This window comes from Trematomus bernacchii, unplaced genomic scaffold (genome assembly GCF_902827165.1).
Source record: "Trematomus bernacchii unplaced genomic scaffold, fTreBer1.1, whole genome shotgun sequence".
NCBI lineage: Eukaryota > Metazoa > Chordata > Actinopteri > Perciformes > Nototheniidae > Trematomus > Trematomus bernacchii.
In genome coordinates, this window is record NW_022988097.1 from 1,569,869 (window position 1) to 1,589,475 (window position 19,607).

Sequence of the window (19,607 nt, forward strand, 5' to 3'; positions counted from 1 at the left end):
AGCTGTCAGCCAGGCGCACAGCTGTGATGTAACTACCATTTTTTTACCCCGGAGCGGTGCGGAGAAACAAAACTTAACTTATGAAGCAGCTTTTGACGGCGCGCTATGCATGGGGCACCCGAGAGGGGGTTTCCAGACATGTCATTGCAGCTGAGATGAGAACTCTCCATCACATTTAGTCCTTAGCAATATGCTGCGCCTCTCCCCATGTAGGGATGGGTACCGAGCCCCGGTATTAAACGGGCCCCGGGCCGGAATTATTAAAGACAGTGGTACCAACAGTGGTCTTTTTATCGGTACTGGAGACATTTAAAACATATACGTTAGGGCTGTGCGATTATGGCAAAAATCATAATCACGATTATTTGGGTCAATAATTGATATCACGATTATTAAATACGATTATTAATTGACTTTGAAAAAATCAATTTATTGAACTTTAAAACAAATACAAATAATAATTTGAACAGTATATTTTTAACTGTTGATTACCCTGAACGTATCATTCAACTGAAAAACAAAAATAAATGATACATTTAAATAAATAATATCAAAATAATAAATACCAATAAACAAGATCAACAAATATTTGGGAGCGCACTTCCACAAGCTACTAAACATATATAAATATGATAAATACAAATAAATGAGACCAAAATAAATTAGATCAAATATGTTGCAGTGCACTGTCACAACCTAGCAAAGCAAAATAATTGTTTTTTTCGATTATGTTGTTTTCGTAATTGTGGCAGGCCAAAATCGTAATTGCGATTAAAATACGATTAATTGCACAGCCCTAATATACGTCATATGTATTATTGCTACATGAACATTATATTGCAGTTTTAGTTTCGCCAACTCCGTTTCTAATATGCAATAAGACTACAAAATGCGTCTATGATGTATTTTCGATCTTATTTTTGATCTTTCCAATCCAGACGAGAGAGCTCTCTCCCCGTCTGTGTGCGAGGGGGCGGGGCAGTTTGTAAAGGTCTCCTGACTGTGTTACACTGTCATCCTGGTTAGTGGTTACTCTGGGTTCTGTCTTCTGTCTTCAGGACAGAGTGTTGGATTTTTTTGTTAATCGGATGGGACTTGATTGGATTCAATATTAGAGTAACTTTCTCGCTTGTGTTTTTTTTAAATACATTTGGCCTTTGTTTATGTGTTTGACTGATTTACTCAAATAAAAAGGTTGATGAATTATCATCTAATGATTTGTATGATGTTTTATTTATGTTAAAGGTCACTTTAAATGATTTTAACTAATAATAATGTAGAAAAACAAATATTTTAAATTCGGGGCGGTCCACATTAATTTCGGGACGGTTCCGGGAGGATGGTGAAAAAAGTTAGTCGAGAGCCCTGGTCATAATTTGGGGTCGTGGGTTTTGCTGGTGTTCCCAACTTAGCATATTTCTCGCTAGATTTCTTACTTTTAGAGCTAGTACTGCAAGCTACTTTCAGTGGGGTTTTTGAAATCTAGCTTACTGGTTTCGCCAATGTTATCAATAAACATTTTAAGCAGTGAGGTCTGTGTTACCTCTGCAGGTATCCTGATCGAGATGTTTTCACAGCTGTGTCCACCAGTCCCTCTCTGCCGGCCATACAGTGGAAGAAAAACTCCTGAGATTGACGAGGAAAGAATTGTTATACGACTTATAAAGTAAATAAAATATTAATAATCTTAAGAGCTTTAGAGTGCTTTCTTAGTGCCATTAGGCTTCCCTGTCCGTACCAGGAGCTACAGTCTAAGAGCAACTCTAACAACAACACACACACACATCTCTCTCCTGCCGTACCTGTGGTTTGATGCCAGTGAGGAACCTTCCGGAAATAAAGCCCCCTGCGCCGGGGGCAGGGTCATAGGGCTGGAAGCACGGCAAAGATTTCCCAGAAGGCATCAGTGGAGGTCTACGGCCCTCCAACTCAATCTGGCCTAGTAAACATGAAATCTGAAACACACAGACAGGGTTTGGTTAGTTTATTGTAGGCCTAAGGTTGGGTATTATTGAAGTGTGTGTGTGTTGGGGGGTTACCTGCATGGTGTTTACAGTAGAGCCCTTGGCTCCTGATTGGACCATCAGTTGGAGGTTGTTGTCTGGGAAAGACGTGTGGAGTCCCACTGGCATGCACACCTACGAACACACATGAACATATTTAGGGATGTGCTCTTAGTTTTTAAAGAGTGTCATTCTTTATAGCTTCAGTTCATTTCTCGACACGTCTGTGTCTGTGTGTAGTACATATTTATCCCCAGTGGACATGATGAAGCACCGTGGGGCCCATGAACTACAGCTTCACTGTGGCAGCCATTTTGGCCAGTGGCATCCACAGAGGAGGAAGCACTGAATTTGACAAGGCTGCATTTGTTCTGTTTTTAAATACCAAACATTTAAGAATTTCTATCAATAATAAAGACACTTTTGTGATGCTGAGCAAACTAAGATACACACACACACACACCTACTCGCAGCTACATCTGTCACTTTAGTACAATTATTGGATAGAGTATAGTAGAAAGTTAACAGGAAATGACGGGACGCATGCAGTAGAAGTCACACTATTACTTCCTGTATTCCTGTTTAATGTGGTAAATACTGATGATAGAAAATTCAAGAAAATATGAAACTAGAGGAACTAGGCTAACTAAACAAGGAACTTAAAAGTCAATAGCCGCTTTCACACCAAGTACTTTGCAATACTTAGTTCCCAGTAATTAGTCCCGCCGAACTCTTCACACCGGAATAAGTCTGCTCCGGTGTGAAAGTGCCTAATAGGCGGTTCAAAGTTCTTTGAAAAGAGACGAACCATCAACCTGGTTTAACTTACTTAAAGGTCCCATGTCATGCTTTTCCGGTTATTACCCGTCCCCTTGTGTGTTATGTAGCTTTTTATGCATGTAAACGGTCTGCAAAGTCACAAACCCTCAAAGTACACCCTGTAGCGAGTAAAACTCTAACACAGAAAAGACCTGTCTATGCTGCCCCAGAACGCCTTGTTGGAGATTTCTCTTTTTCTTCCTGGTCAGTGACGTAACGACGACCAAATGGACCAATTGGTCCAATGGACGTGGAGCTCCTCACACACACACTCACTCAGCCTTATTTTTCTCAGCCGTGCTACTCCGCGGAGTTTCGCCGGCACACACACTCACTTAGCCTTATCTTTTCTCAGGCTGTGAGTGTGTGGCGAACTGTGTGGCGAACAGCCTGGCTGTGAGTGTGTGTGTGTGCTCAGGTTGCGTTCCGCGGTGTCTCGCTGTCCCCACGCAGCAACCAGGAAACGACACCAGTAATACAGCTCGCACTGTCCGCTCCTCGAGCCTCAAAGGGCGGAGCAGCGAGCCCCGCAACGTCCCGCAATGTCCCGCCAACACGGCACCCAGACCCCACGCAGCATTCTCATCTGTTTGTCATTACTGGTGTCCTTTTCTGGTTGCTAACGCCATTGTAACACATAATCACTGATGTTCCGCTGTAACGGTGGTGGACTCATCAGAACAGAGTGGGCAAGCTGACCAATCAGAGCACAGTGGGCTCATAGGGAGGGGGGGGGGGTAGGAGCTCCAACAAGCCGTTTAGGACAGAGGCCGTTTCTCAATGTCGAGTATACCTGCTGCAGAGCCACTATTTCAAGTATACTACGTCATCGAGTGGCGCCGAATGCTGGGCATTTAACATGCATTTAAACAGTCCTTCGGTGCCACTCGATGACGTAGTATACTTGAAATAGTGGCTCTGCAGCAGGTTTACTCGACATTGAGAAACGGCCAGAGAGAATACACATACTATACAGAGATGCTGTATGAGAAACCAATGAGATTTTGGAACATTGAACAATGTAAATCTATTCTAGTAGACCTCAACAATGGAATTATGATCAGGAGAAATGGCCATGTCATGGGACCTTTAATAGATATTCAAGTATGTGAACCATTAGCCTCCATCAATATCCATTTATCTCAGGGAAACTCTGGACTTTGTTGTATGAATTGATTTAATGGTTAAATAAAGAAGAAAGCGGTGCGCTTTAACCGCCATTAAATTAATGGTAAAAAAAGTTGTATTCCTCCCATTCACTAGCTTCCTCCTCTTATTGCTGTTGTCTCTTTTGCCCTGTAGTACATTCCCCTTGGTGCTGCCCCGACTATCCGACAGGAACTAAAGTAAATTTCCTCCATAAGTCCCCTGGTAAAGACCCTACAGTGGAAACTATGTGCACTGTACTGAATGTTAGCATTAGCAGTGGTGGTGGGATGATACCTTGTTAATTTCATTGTTCACTTGGTTAGCCACTTCTTTGAACTTGTGGTCGGCCGTGCTGAAGTCTTTCTGGTCGGGGTTGAGGTGAGCGTCTTGCCAGCGGCTCTGAGCCTCAGCGTAGTCCACGTTAGGGGGCAGGTTGAAGGCTGCCTGCAGGGCCTAAGAGACAGAAGCGAAAATATTTATTAATTTCCAGTTTGCTGTGCATTTCTTTATTACAACACCACACGTGTATTTGTTTTACCCCGCAAAAATACAAGAAAATCATTTAGTATTTAAAACTTGATATTTTAATATTGGTTAACTCTCTACGGTCTCATAGTATTGTTTTCAGTGGTAAAGCTCTAAAATCCCACTGTGCACTAGCACTGAAGAGCAGAAAGACAGAGTTAGAGACTAGCTAGTGATCATAGTGGAGCATTCTGCATTTGTTTGACTACCATTCACAAGATACACGACTCCAAATCAATTACAAAGTTGCTCTATAACGGCTGGATGTGTAATTTAGCGACTTTGTGCTAACAACTCTTTGACGGTATGTCAATGTTGTGTTCACAACTTGTGTCTGCCCCCAAGTGGCCAACAAAAATTCAATTATTGCAGGTTTATGAATATAGTTATAGCCAGAATGAACTAGAATTAGAAAAATATGACTCTTGATGGCCATACGAAAAAGAATATGGTACACAGCAATGAATGTCGTCGTCATTTCTTTCACAAATCTGACCGATTAACCGAATTAAGAGGTTTGACACCAAATGTTATTTGTGGCAGCTGCAGATGAACTCATTCTTCACTTGTTCAGTTAATTTCTCTACATGTTTGTGTGTAGTACATATTTATCCCCAGTGGACATGATGAAGCACCGTGGGGCCCATGAACTACAGCTTCACTGTGGCAGCCATTTTGGCCAGTGGCATCCACAGAGGAGGAAGCACTGAATTTGACAAGGCTGCATTTTTTTCTAATTGCCTATATACAGATATTTTACATAATCCTACTGTCATAAATATGACAGTGTCTGACAGTTTATTTTGCCAGAACAGTAACTCACTTTGGTGCCAATCTTCAGTGATTCTTGAATGATTTTTTTCCTCTGCCTGTTGGCGCCCGGTTTCACAAGGATGTCTTCCACACCTGGACGCACAAAAAAAGAAAATGTTATTAAACATATTTCTCTTCTTCTACTCGTTAATTAAACACAGACAGACAAATAAATAATGTTCTCTGCAATTTCAGAGGGCAACAAATGTCTTGACCTTCCATTGCTTGTATGAGGGCTCTTACCCAGAGTAAAACCTCTGAACAGCTGCAGGTACGCAGTGAAGAGTCGAGCCAGGCAGCTGAGCAGCTTGCCGCTGGTCGCCCCTCCGTAAAGCTCGTAGCAGCAGTGGACCAGACCGTAGGATGAGGAGCCGTAGTGAGCTTTGTCCAGAACCCCCACCAACAGCTCGCCCTGACGGATCACCACCTGGGAAACAAAGAATGAGAAGAAAAAAGAGGGGTTAAACCGTAGGCTGCGGAAAATATGGAAGTAGGTCTTGAAGTGTTATGAAGCTCAAAGTGGGTGTATTCGGCTGTTTGAAATGCTCGAATTTAGCGACAACTGGTCGCGGGCGTTAGTTTGAGGTGTTTTTTTGGCCGATGCATTGCACTCTGTGAAATGTTATGTCCTTAACTGTGTCCGGGGAGACTTTGAGTTGACAAAGTCCTTTATCAGCTGGGTTATCGTCCTGTGTTTGTTCTGGAATGCCAGAAAAAAATAGATTGTCTCTCATGCTGCGTGCTTGTAAGTCGAGAACGGTTTCTTTCATTTCCTTATTTTCTTTAGCAGCGGATGTAACCTGAGTTGTAATGCTGCGTTCACACCGGACGCGATGCGAATATTTGCTTCGCTCCTATCGCATCGCTCTAAACGCTGGAGTTTCACCGCGGCTGCCAGCTGTGTTTACTCGCATCATTCAAACAAGACGCGCTGGCTCGGGAGCTACGACTACAACAAATGAACATATTTTACCGTGATTAAATTGTAATACACGTTTCTAAATGATGCCGAAGTAACAACATACTGTTACCGGTTAGTAACAACCATGAATTAATGCTTTGACAAGTCTGCAGACAAGACGGCAGGAGAAAAACCTTTTAAAATGCTTGTTTTCTGAATGAAGATCGGGTCGACCAGGCTAAGCTAACGTTGTATATGCTCATTCTACACTCATAACAACGGCCTACAGACATAAATAAACCTGCGACTGTATTCGCCATGACACAGACAGTCTGTGGTTTGTACTTGTTTAACTTTTGTCCAGTTTCTGAACAGATATGAGGAGCTGTGAGCTCTGTGTGCTAACTGCTAACAGCTAACGGCTGATGTTGTGTGGTTGAACGTCAGTGACGGCAGGCTGAGATCCTCACCGCTGATTGGCTTCCGCGAGAACGCGTCACGTGAATTTGACGCTCGAGTTGAAAAAATTGAACTCTCGCGTTTAACGCGGCACCGTTCAATCGCCTCAATCGCGTGATTCACGCCGCGTCCACCGCTTCGTGCGAGCCGTCGGAGCGAATTCGCATCTGTCCGCGTCTCTGCATTGACTTTACATGTAATCGCGCCGCCCCCAAACATCGCATCGCGTCCGGTGTGAACGCAGCATAAGTGTTGTGACGGAATGTTGGAGGGATTTGTTTTCTTTTATAAGTGTGATGATTTGGTCTTGGCTGAATTCTAAGATTCAGCATCACAGAGGCAGTCGGCATCTTGACAGCGCCACCCTGGTCTAACTCATGGCTAATACCAAAAATGGGGATTGTAAGGGAAATCGAGACCTGGTTAACACAGCAGAGCAGACAGCTAGCGGTTAGCAACAAGAGAAGGCACCCGCATGTCACTCAAAGCTCCCACACCCCTAATAATGCGTAACTTGAAGCCGTAATATAATTTAAACAGATGACCTACACATTTTTTCTATTTGTAACAGGGATGTAACATAGGGGTTACAAAATGTGGTTCAGGAATGATTGCTAAAACTCAGTAATGAGTTGGCAACTTAGAATTTCCCTTTTGGTCAAATGTCAGAAATGGTAATATCCAGTGAACATTTTAAGTTTAAAACCACCAAGAAAACTGTGAAAAAAAGTGAATTGTTAAATTGTGGCTTAAAACTGTATAAAAAGATAAATTCAACAGTTTCTGTCAGAAAGCCAGAGCGCTGACATGTGCAAATAGGGACAACGATCCTCAACATTCCCCCATCGGACAAGTTTCACTCTGCCAAAAGCTGGGGAAATAATGCAGAGCTAGCATCAATCATGTAGGCGTGTGCTGATTCTGTGTGTGTGTGTACCTGTGAGTCACACATGCTGTCAGGTTTGTATCCTGGGGCAGCTCGGGGTGGGACTTGGATCCACGCTTTGCTGGGGATTTTGGATTTTCCAACCAGATTGAGAGGCACGGCGTTCTGTGGGATAACATTCAGCAGGAGTGTGGAAACCACCTACAAAAAAAACAACACACAAGTCATGACACGATAGTAGGGCTGCTCGATTATGGCAAAAATCATAATCTCGATTATTTGGGTCAATAAATGATATCACGATTATTAAAAACGAATTTACTTTGAAAACATCCATTTATTGAAAAAAGAAAATGTGAACAGTATGTTTTTAATAGTTGATTACCCTGAACTTTAAGGATAATTCAACTGAAAAACCAATAATAAAAAATAATAATTAAATAAATAAAAATAATCGTTTTATTTCGATTATGTTGTTTTCATAATCTTTGCAAGCCAAAATCGTAATTGCGATTAAAATACGATTAATTGAGCAGTCCTACACAATAGTAGTTATTTTGCAGGAAAATGTTGCAGGAAAAAATACAAGAGCACAGAATGAAAGCTGAAAAAATGAACTTGAGTTTGCTGACAAATGATAGCTTTCATTAAGCACCCCCAAAAGCCGAAGGGTAACATATTTTGTCCCTCAGATCACCTACTTCTGTACTTACATGTGCTATTGCTATTTTCCAAGTGCATCCCAATGGCAACATGATCTATGAGTACCTGCATGGTGCACCACGTTTAAAAAGTTGAGTGTGGAACGCTAGACATTCTCACACTCAACGTTCGTCATCTTGGCTACATAACTGTGAACACAGCAATATACAAACAGTTGTTTAAAGGTCCCATGTCATGCCTTTCTGGTTATCACCCGTCCCCTTGTGTTATGTAGCTTTTTCTGCATGTAAACGGTCTGAAAGGTCACAAACCCTCAAAGTACACCCTGTAGCGAGTAAAACTCTAACACAGAAAAGACCTGTCTATGCTGCCCCAGAACGCCTCGTTGGAGATGTTTCTTTTTCCATTTTTTTCTTCCTGAGTATGTGAGTATCTCAATGAACTGAAAAAAGGTAACAAGTGCTTTACCTGCTTCCCTGTCCATAGCTGCTGTGGTTTTATAATGGCGGACGGCAGCAGTTTGACTCTGCCTGGTTTGTCAGTCAGTCCTCTGTATACCAGCTCTATGTACTGCACTCTGGTGAAGAAACAGCCACGTATCGTCATCCTCGTACCCGACACCATGTGGTCCTGGATCAGACCTGCTAAAGGTGTACCGTCCTGAGGAGAGACAGAGAGAGACCTCAGTGCTGACCTGTGTTTGCCCAGCCTTTAGACTACCACACAGGTACATCTTAGCAAAGCCTTGTTTAGGCCTAGCTTAAATATTTTACATAAATTGTGTATGTTTTTGAAAATTCTTTCTTTCTTGCAACTGCAGATTATTCACACTCTTTCATTAACTTCACGTCTGTGTCTGTGTGTAGTACATATTTATCCCCAGTGGACATGATGAAGCACCGTGGGGCCCATGAACTACAGCTTCACTGTGGCAGCCATTTTGGCCAGTGGCATCCACAGTGGAGGAAGCACTGAATTTGACAAGGCTGCAACTTTTTTTAAATACTTTTTAACCGTATAAAAGTCCCTTATACAATATGTATGTCAGATAGAAAGTGTGTAAAAGAACACAATCAGATGTTTTAAGTTATTGATGCAATAGTTTAGGACCGTGACAGGCTGTGATTTTGTATTATTATGATTGACTGTGATTTTAATGTTCAATATGCTTGTGACTGGAGCAGAGTGAAAGAGTTTTAGAGAGCAGACGGGCAAAATGTACTGAAACAAGGTGAAGAACCCATTTTAATCCTTAGTTGGATGAAATCATGTGATACTCCAAGGAAATCCTCCACCAGAGTGTGTTCACCCACCTTGGGGACGAGGTACTGCTGGTCGGTGCTGACCAGCGTGTAGGCCTCGGCTCGGGCCAGCTCGCTCTGAGGGAAGTGAGCGTTCATTTCGTCACCGTCAAAGTCGGCGTTGTATGCTTTGCAGTTGGCGTAGTGGAGCCTCAGAACCTGAAGAAACAAATTAACACCAAGTATAATTTGTTATTTATCCTAAGTTTATTTCAAACACAGAAAAAAAGAAAAGAAAGGGGCATGGATGGATTATACAATACCTTCTCTCCCGGTAAGATGCGAGCACAGTGGGCTTGTATGGAGGGTCTGTGCAGAGTGGGCTGTCGGTTCAGTAACATCACATCTCCGTTCTTAATGTGACGATTCACCTGCACAGATAAAACCCCATGATGGTCATTACAGGGCTTAGTTGAATACTCTATTCTGATTGGTCAATTTGGACATCCAGCAGTCTTCTCTTTTTTTCGATGGCAGATCGCGGCCAGGGACCAGAGTTGGGTGTAACGCGTTACAAAGTAACGCGTTACTGTAATAATATTACTTTTGTCGGTAACGGAGTCGTGTAACGCGTTACTTTTATAATTCAGTAATCACACTACAGTTACTAACATTGCCCCGACACGCGTTACTTCGTTACTTTTATAAAATCAGTCATAATCACACTGACAGACAAGAGGGGTTTCCGCCGCAGGTTTATATGTACGTAATCTGCGCGACTTGCGCGTCCACATCTCCACGTGCAGTGCTGCATAAACATGGCTGAGTCAGCGATAACTTCCGAGGGGTGGAGGTATGCCCATTATTTTGAGTTCGTCCGAAGAATAGACAGGAATGTGACGGTGAGGTGCAAACTGTGTCCAGGCCAGAAGCTGTTATCCACTGCTGCAAACACCACGTCAAACCTCAACAAACACCTGCAAAGAACACATGCTAAGGTGAAGCTAATAGCTAAGGACCCCCGAACCCAGAGTGAGGATGTTGTGAGTGCGCCGCCGCCGACTCCGAAGCGGCACAAATTAGAATTTGGAGGACCGGTAACCAAAGCAGAGATGGACAGGCTTGTAGCATCCTTCATAGTAGAGGTAATGTTGCCCATTTGCACAGTGGAATCACCATCGCATCGTTCAGAGATATACTGCGCAAAATACAGATAGCAGGAGACAGAGGACAGCCATAGTCAGAGCTATCTGGATCAGTCTTATGCGACAATGGAAACTGAACTAAAGAGAACATTTGAAACTTTAGCAGTCTGCGTGATCTGCCTGTAGGGAGGGGCGAGTAAAGTAACGAGTAAAGTAACGAGTAAAGTAACGAGTAAAGTAACGAGTAAAGTAACGAGTAAAGTAACGAGTAAAGTAACGAGTAAAGTAACGAGTTACTTTATGTAGAGAGTAACGAAGTAGTGTAATATATTACTTTTTTTTAAAAGTAATATGTAATATGTAATATATTACTTTTTTTTAGTAACGACCCCATCTCTGCCAGGGACGCTCTGATCAAGAGACTTTGTGCAGTTTAATCAATTCTAAGAAAGAAGCCTCATCCATTTAAAGTCAGTTTGGGCAAAAAACGATTTTGTTTTCCTCAAGAAATCGAAGAAAGCGCCATGGAATACGTTTTAATAATCATTTTTATATGTGTGAAGAGCACGAAACCTTGGATTTATGATGGCTAAACTGTTCCCAATAAAGAAAAAAAGGGAAAAGAACAGAGCACAAGAGAAATCAGCAGAAGAAAACAGACAGGAAGTAAACACTAACAGGAACACGGTATGGGCGCTGGCAGTGTTTAAAGACTGGCCAATGGAAATACTTTCTTTCTTGCAACTGCAGATTATTCGCACTCTTTCCATTAACTTCACGTCTGTGTCTGTGTGTAGTACATATTTATCCCCAGTGGACATGATGAAGCACCGTGGGGCCCATGAACTACAGCTTCACTGTGGCAGCCATTTTGGCCAGTGGCATCCACAGAGGAGGAAGCACTGAATTTGACAACGCTGCACTCTTTTTTTAAATACTTTTTAACTTTATATCAGTGTCTCATACAATATGTATGTCAGATAGAAAGTGTGTAAAAGAACACAATCAGATGTTTTAAGTTATTCATGCAATAGTTCAGGACTGTTGTAGGCTGTGATTTTTGATTATTATGATTGACTGTGATTTTAATGTTCAAAATGCTTGGAAAAAAGGGAAAAGAACAGAGCACAAGAGAAATCACCAGAAGAAGGCAGACAGGAGGTAAACACTAACAGGAACACGGTATGGGCTCTGGCAGTGTTTAAAGACTGGCCAATGGAAATCGAGCATTAATCTTGATACAGGGTACTTATATGTTATAGTTTGGATTCCTAAAGCTTTTAGTCTACTATCCCATCATTCAAGGGTGGTTTTCACTAGAAGTAATGTTTTTTTTTTTTGGACGGACACTATAACTTACATTTTTTTACTATGTTCAATCTGAATTTACTTTAAAATAAAATAAATTATATTGATTCTGACTCTTCTACATCCAACATGCAGGTTTATCATTGCTTTGAGAAAAAAGATTATTAATTTACCCCTTTTAGAAGTGAAAATATAGTCATTTGTTCTGGGAATGTCATTTTCGAGCCTGAGGCCTGAAAAACAGGCTCAGGGCTTAACTGGTTAAAGGAAATCTTTCAGGATGATTCAAAATATTGTAATATAATGGATGGCGCGCTGCATTTGATATCTTACTTAGCTCACACTGCAGCGTGTGCAAGACTGTATGTCTGTGAATTCAAATCAGAGCAATGGTCTTACGATCTTGATGGGGATCTTATGCGGCCCGTCGCAGGGCGTCAGCAGTTGCTTGGCGACGGCTTCTCTCTGCACGAGGCTGGTAGGGGACAGGATGGTTCTCCGGCCGTCCTCGTTTATCACCATCGACGCCCCGGGGTGGACGTTGGGCCCGTTGAGAACGGCCTGGCGGAGCTCCTTCACGTTAAAGGGGGTGACGGGCTGGGGGTATGTCAGCTTGGTGGCAAACACCTGCATCACAAGGAGACAGAAAGTTCCAGATCATTTATATTTCCCCTTCCTCAAGAAAACTTGTTTTCTCTCTTTAAAATGGTCAGAAACAGCCAGTACCATAGGGATGCCGATCTCGTTGGTCTCGATGTACATGTCAGGACAGATGACTGATCGTGCAGCGAAGTCCACTCGTTTGCCCATCATGTGTTTCCGGAAGAGTCCGTCCTTCTTCTCCAGGATCTGGAAGAGGAGAGGGGACAATTAGGCAGCATGTCTTTATCAGCAAACCAAAAGGAAAAGGAAGGCTTGTTGAATTACTAAATGCAGATCGGCTACACTGTAAAGTGAAACCGACTTCAGTGATGTTGATCCACAGGGGGTCATTTGGTGTCCGAGGAAAGCGGGTCCCCTAGGGTGAGGTATTGTTTGTATTTTAAATATTCAGGTTGCGATTTCGGTTCTGCTCATCGATTTCAATTATTTGTTGGGGTAAAATATGTCACAAGCCTTTTGCACAGGATAAAACATTATTTATGAAAAATGTACTCAACTGCATATTAATATTCACAAATAACTTCATACAGTTTGATTTGGTTGTATTGCTTCGTGGAGTACAATATCTGGAAAGGGCTACATTATATCGGTTCATCAACACAGAACTGAAATAAATGTTTTTCTTTGCGTACCCGGTACTGGGAAATCGGTGGTGGTTCTTACTCGGAACTGAGTTTCAGTTCCCAACCTTAGTCCCGATAAAATACGTGCTTTTTGACAAATTGTTGCGTTTGATATTGCGACCACAAACAAACAACCTGCCACTGAGTGCAAACATTTAGCAAGAGGTCACTGCCCTATAGAAAGCCTTAGATCACGTGAGAGAAAGGTTATCCACCACTAAAATAAGGTTAGTGTTTAATATATATTAGTTTTTTTTCGTCCATAAATCTTATATCGGTTGCTTCCCCTTCTCGGCTTGCATACATTTTATCAAATCAGAATACAAATATATATGTTTTAAATAACCCTATTAATATTATAATTCATTTCTTTGTAATGTAGCATTATCGGAGAGAGAAATAAGACAAAAATAAGAATTCTTTATTTATCCATGGAGAAAATTGGGTCATTTGATTGAATGGATTTCCATCACTGATGTAGTTTTGTTTTTTCAACCTTTATTTAACCAGATTGTCCATTGAGATCATAGATCTCTTTTTCAAGGGAGACCTGCAGCAATGAGGTTCCACATGAAACATAAAACAACAGAGGATATCATACAACATATTTACAAGCTACATTTACATACTTATCAACATTTACAAATACCCATAGTTTCAATGAGCATTTCATTTAGACTTGCTTTAAAAACATTCAGAAGAATGAAATTGCTCAGTTTCAGCTGTAGACTGTTCCAAGCAAGTGGAGCTGCGCACATAAAAGCGGTCTTACCTAAGACAGTCCTTGCTCTTGGCACATGTAACAACACTACATCATGCGATCTCAGACAATAGCTGCTTGCAACTCTCTGTGTTATCAGAGAGCAGATATAATACAGGAGTTTACCCAACAAAGCTTTATAAATAAATGTGTACCAATGACTGAGCCTCCTGAGTAAGTGATGGCAAACCTGCCTTGGTATACAGGGTACAGTGATGTGTAAGTGCTTTACAATTTGTGACAAATCTCAGAGCACTGTGATAGGCGGCATCTAACTTGATCAGGCAATGGGCAGGTGCATTCATATAGACCAGATCTCCATAGTCCAGCACAGGTAAAAAGGTCACAGAGACTAGCCTTTTCCCGGCCTCAAGCGAGAAACAGGACTTGTTTCTGAAAAAGAAACCTAGTCTAACCCTCAGCTTTTTAAGCAGGTTATTGACATGAAGTTTAAAAGTAAGACAATCATCAAGCCAGATACCAAGGTATTTGTAACAGGCAACCACTTCAAGTATTATTCCTTGCACAGTTACAATATCCAAAGCAGTCTCTGGTGTCTTTTTAGCTAGTTATCTTGCTATGTAGTCCCATTCAATTGGATACTGTGGTGATTTATTGATGAATGGGTCAGAGAAAGCAAGAGAAACATAGTAATCTGACATTGGGCAAAGTCGCAGGATACCTGTCTGATTCCGGGGTATTTCTCCGACGTCATTTTGTCCATGTCGCTGTCAAAGACGATGTTGACGTGTGTCTGCAGCCGCACCCAGATGTTGTAGAGTTTATCTGTGACCGTCAGCCCGGGGATCCCCGTCAGAAAGGCCTGGTCCATCTGCTCTGGAGTCTGAGGGAAAAAAAGGAAATTGCATGTGTGCAGCCTTCCCTATAATACAAAACCATAAAAACTGTTAGCACTTCCTCTTACCTCTTCCTCCTTATCAATCTTCTCCCCCGCAATGAGAGCCAGCAGTTTCCGGATGATTGCACTGTCCTTCATTACCGCCTGCATGTTGACTGTCTGACCGTTGGTGAACATCTGGTCACCGATGCGATTGATTGGACGATACCTGTGGAGAAGAACGGGTTTAATAAAGCAATAAGGTCATATCAATAGTTTGGTGCAGTTATGCCATATTTTTGTTTTCCATCGGATTTTGGAGTATTGCAGAAAATACAAACACATGTTTATGATACTTACACGTTTTGTTCAGCAGGATACTCTTCACATTAACACACATTTTTTAAGCGTAAATACAATTACTTGAAGTAAACAGCTAATGTATGCTATAAAAAACTACATCACATGACTCCATGTCACCACTGCTAAGCTAAAGGTGGCTAATGCTCGGTGTGATTACGTTTAATTGTCTAACTTAGCAGTTGCTGTTTTTATGACTTGTAGAAGCTTCAGATATTCACCAGAGGAGTATTTACTGATGGTTTTTTGTCGTAGAATAAAACGCGAAAATCTCTTCAGCTTGTGTAAACCAGATCTTACTTTAGGCATCCAAACAAAAGAAACAGGACTTACTCCTGCTGCACTATATTGCTATTTTAATAACATTTGTATTTATTGTGCATCCCTACTACCAGTGGTTCAGTGTGTTCAGAGTGTGTGTGTGTGTGTGTGTGTGTGTGTGTGTGTGTGTGTGTTCAGGCTGTACCTGCAGGGTGGGACCACCAGCAGCTCGAGGAAGAAGAGGTCAGAATAGAAACCTTCCTCTGCTGCCAGTGACAGCTTCCCCTCCTCCACTCCTGAGAACAGGCACTTCAAGAAGAAACCTGGAAGCAGGAGAGACGATATGAAGCAGATTTTAAAATGCATTCCTTCTAACAGACAAAAGGAAATCAGGTTTTTGCCTCTCTTTTTTTTGCAGCTCTGACATTTCGGGTGCACTTCTTAATAGGGTCGAAATAACTACAAAAATAAGGTAAAAGCTCAGATTTGATAGATTCAAGACAAAAATTGGTTATGAAAAGGTGGATTATAAGTCTTATGTAGTACCCTCTGATGAGAGCACACATAAAGAATAATGTTATCTAGCCCTTTTAACAGTCAAAGGACATTGTTTTTTAGGCCTACCTTCTTTCGCCCACAGCTTGTTGCTGTGTTCTCTGGCAGTACTCGCCGTCAGGTACACTCTCTTTCCTGCCAGATCCTCTGCAGGGACAGAAACAAAACCAGCTGAGATATATTCAGTGTGAATATATACATACACACATATACACATACAGTATGTTATTTTTTCAAGAATGAGCTCCTCGCTGCACATTGTCCCATACAATATATCGTTCCCACAAATTCTTTAGAAGTTAACAATATGTTTATTTTCAGTCTCGCTTGCATTACCATCAGCACAATAAACAACAGCAATTTAATCAAATATAACCTACCATCAGTGTTGCCAATGGTCTTTGCTCCCGATGGCATTGTGAGAATCAGCTTACTGTTGTGTTCACGGCGCACTGTAAACTTGCCAGTACTACACACACAAACACACAAAAGAACATGATTACAGCATAAAATGGTATATTATTATTTTAATATTATATAATAATTGTTGACAATCAAAAGCCATTTTCCTGCATGCTTAGATGTTGATTGTAGTAACACAATGCACTCATAGTGGCCAGTGAGAGGCCTTGCTTTGCGGTTTTATTGTACAACTCATATTTAAACCCAAACAACAGTAAACAGTAAAGAGGTTAGTAATCATCCACTTGAAGAACACTCAACTGGGATGGATTAGCTTCACATACAGTGTTTCCCATACATTGATTTAATTGTGGCAGGCCGCCACAATTAAATATCGTCCGCCACAAATGGATCTCATAATTTTTTTTTTAAAAAGTTGAGTAAGGCACTTAGCCCTTAGTTACTCCAGGGAGAATGTCCCTGTAATTGGTCATTGTAAGTTGCTTTGGAATAAGGCGTCTGCTAAATGCCTAAATTGTAAATTGTAAATTATATTTTTGGGAGAATAAACCCCACAGATCCTCAACTCCGGTGTGTCTCACTCATTAACAAAGCAACACAGAGCAACAAGAACGTTGTCTACAGTAGCCATGAACTCGCATGTATTTTCTTATTTGAGGGGGGTTAAGGGGCCTTTGGCGTTGCTTGCCGGGGAGGGGGGTGCGGTGCCCCCACAAATAGAATCAAATTCTGTGGGAAACACTGACATACATTCACTTAATAAAGAGGAACAGGCTACCAATTGCTGAAAACTGACAACAAATAGAAAACAAATGGTCCAAAGACAAATACAATAATACATTGTTATTTCAGCCTGGGCCTTGGCTACACACCGTTTCATCTCTGGATATGGCTTAGAAGTGTGCAAAAAGCAATGAGGACTCAATAGTATTGATAGACAGACTGCAGTGAGTTAGTACAGGTGTTTAATCTGTGAGTAGACCTGTTAGCAAACACTGCCCCCTGCTGGATGATATCCTGTGTGAGACTGCATTCTCAGGGTTATTTAATAAAAGGGGCCATTATGCTTTTTGGGCTTTCCCTTTCCTGTAGTGTGTTATATAGGTTTGTGTGCATGTAAATGGTCTGCAAAGGCTTATATCCCTATCACAACAGAGCCAGGCAGCTAGCCAATCAGAGCAGACTGGGCTCTGGTTTCAGACAGAGGGTGAAAAGAGGTGATGCAGCACAGGCAGTATGAGAACAATAAAGAGCTTTTTGAACATTAAAGTATGGAGACATGTCACAGTAGAGGAGCTAAATACAAATATGACCTGGATGAGCATAACAGGCCCCTTAAAAAACGGGTCAAGCGAATAACTAAGATAACCACCTTGAAAACAGTCAAGTTGCAGTTTACAAGTCTGTCCAACATGTCATCACCTCATTGTATTGTCCTATGACACATTGACCATTTAATTTGAGAATTAAACAAAAAAGTCTATTTGAGTGGAGTTGTGCCTTACGGTGCAGTAGAAACACAAAAGTGTGACTGGTTCCACACGACTAAAGACAAGACTGTACATGGTTCAGCTTTTCAACAGAAAGTATTTCAGACCAACATTTAATCACAATCAAGTAAAGGCCAAACCACTTTTATCATGTTACCTGCAGTAAGGGCACTTCCTAGATTTCATATGGATCCTCCAGAAGTCATTGATCAAACTGTACTTCTTTTCAACAAGGTGTTTGATCTGAAAACACAATGACACTATAGATTCTATATTCAAACACACTTTGTGATTTTTGTAATGGAGTGCAGTCCGTGTGTGTGTGTGTGTGTGTGTGTGTGTGTGTGTGTGTGTGTGTGTGTGTGTGTGTGTGTGTGTGTGTGTGTGTGTGTGTTGTGTACTCACCGGTTTGGTGTTCGCTGAGCCTTCAGTGTTTACTCCGACTATGCTGTCTGTAAACTGCGTCAGCACCAGCTGGATCTCATCTCCTGTGGCTTTGGGGTTCTCCTCCAGGTGCTGACAGACATTTTGAAAATAAAGATTACATTGAAAACAGTTCATTCACACATCTGCAAAAAATAATATAATCACAATTATGGTGAACGGTAACGTGAGGACTGATTCTGTTGTCAGTGTTTTATCAATTTAAATATAAAAAGGAGCAAATTCTACATTGACCGATTTACTGTAAAATACTAATTTGTGTTATTTAATATGACTTAATATTGCATAAACCGAAGTTAGGCTAGTATATATATTTGCACCTGTTAAGCTGGAAACCTTTAACACTTAAAACCTTAAAATATCCATTTTGATTCTCTTAACTTTTACTGGTTTGTGTCTTTTCTTGTTAACTCAAGCATTGTCTCATGTGAAGTTAATAAAATAAAAATAAAAACCATTTGCGATAAAGTAGTCTATATTATATATATATATATATATATATATATATATATATATATATATATATATATATATATATATATATATATATATATATATATATATAATCTATATATAGACCGAGAGCATCCTCAGCAGCTGCATCACGCTGTGGTTCGGAAGCTGCACCGCCGCCGACCGCAAGAGCCTGCAGCGCATTGTGAACTCTGCCCAGAGGATCATCGGTGCCTCACTCCCCTCACTACAGGACATATACAACACCCGCCTCACCCGCAAAGCACTCAGCATTGTGGGTGACTCCACCCACCCCTCCAACAGCCTCTTCAGCCTCCTGCCTTCAGGAAGAAGGTTCCTTAGCCTCAGCTCGCGCACCTCCAGGCTGGGCAACAGCTTCCTCCACCAGGCGGTCAGGATGCTGAACTCTCTCTCCTCCCTCCATCTCTTCCGCCCTCTGACATCTCTCCCCTGAACTCTCCACCCTGCCTCCGACCTTTCTCCCCTGCCCCAAATGGTCCTGGACTCTAACCCCCTAACTCACTTTTCTGCCCATCTCGGCTGCTACTGCACTGAAACTGTACTTTAAACACTTAAATTATATTATTGACATTTTAAACTGTATACCCCGGTTATCTAGGCCCTTTGTTTTGTTTAATGTATACCATGTTTATCTAGGCCCTTTTTGTTTTTTGTTTGATGTATATATGTCACACTGTAGGACTGCGGGAAACGATATTTCGATATTTCTGGATGTTCAACATGTAGAATTATTGACAACAAAGCTGACTTTGACTTTGACTTTGATATATCACGTTTTGATAT

General features: G+C 41.5%; 1 protein-coding gene and 4 non-coding genes across 5 annotated transcripts in view; all 5 read right to left on the bottom strand.

Annotated features, from left to right (window-relative positions):
* The window catches only part of polr1a (RNA polymerase I subunit A), a 57,793-nt gene that overhangs the window by 36,185 nt on the left and 2,001 nt on the right, over window positions 1–19,607 (bottom strand). The window contains exons 5-23 of the mRNA XM_034121092.1: window positions 18,291–18,401; window positions 18,043–18,128; window positions 16,353–16,441; window positions 16,042–16,119; window positions 15,623–15,740; window positions 14,884–15,025; window positions 14,641–14,802; window positions 12,639–12,761; window positions 12,312–12,539; window positions 9,783–9,890; window positions 9,532–9,678; window positions 8,687–8,878; window positions 7,607–7,756; window positions 5,553–5,736; window positions 5,320–5,402; window positions 4,266–4,424; window positions 2,040–2,138; window positions 1,803–1,955; window positions 1,544–1,626 (exon numbers count right to left, since the gene is read on the bottom strand). Of these exons, the coding sequence (XP_033976983.1) occupies window positions 1,544–1,626; window positions 1,803–1,955; window positions 2,040–2,138; window positions 4,266–4,424; window positions 5,320–5,402; window positions 5,553–5,736; window positions 7,607–7,756; window positions 8,687–8,878; window positions 9,532–9,678; window positions 9,783–9,890; window positions 12,312–12,539; window positions 12,639–12,761; window positions 14,641–14,802; window positions 14,884–15,025; window positions 15,623–15,740; window positions 16,042–16,119; window positions 16,353–16,441; window positions 18,043–18,128; window positions 18,291–18,401 (2,495 nt within the window). The remainder of the gene's footprint in view (window positions 1–1,543; window positions 1,627–1,802; window positions 1,956–2,039; window positions 2,139–4,265; window positions 4,425–5,319; window positions 5,403–5,552; window positions 5,737–7,606; window positions 7,757–8,686; window positions 8,879–9,531; window positions 9,679–9,782; window positions 9,891–12,311; window positions 12,540–12,638; window positions 12,762–14,640; window positions 14,803–14,883; window positions 15,026–15,622; window positions 15,741–16,041; window positions 16,120–16,352; window positions 16,442–18,042; window positions 18,129–18,290; window positions 18,402–19,607) is intronic.
* LOC117475293 lies at window positions 2,232–2,368 on the bottom strand. The gene has a single exon (XR_004555153.1). It is a non-coding gene; the product is annotated as a small nucleolar RNA SNORA5 (small nucleolar RNA).
* On the bottom strand, window positions 5,086–5,222 carry LOC117475287. The gene has a single exon (XR_004555148.1). It is a non-coding gene; the product is annotated as a small nucleolar RNA SNORA5 (small nucleolar RNA).
* On the bottom strand, window positions 9,073–9,209 carry LOC117475294. Its single transcript, XR_004555154.1, has one exon. It is a non-coding gene; the product is annotated as a small nucleolar RNA SNORA5 (small nucleolar RNA).
* LOC117475295 lies at window positions 11,390–11,526 on the bottom strand. The gene has a single exon (XR_004555155.1). It is a non-coding gene; the product is annotated as a small nucleolar RNA SNORA5 (small nucleolar RNA).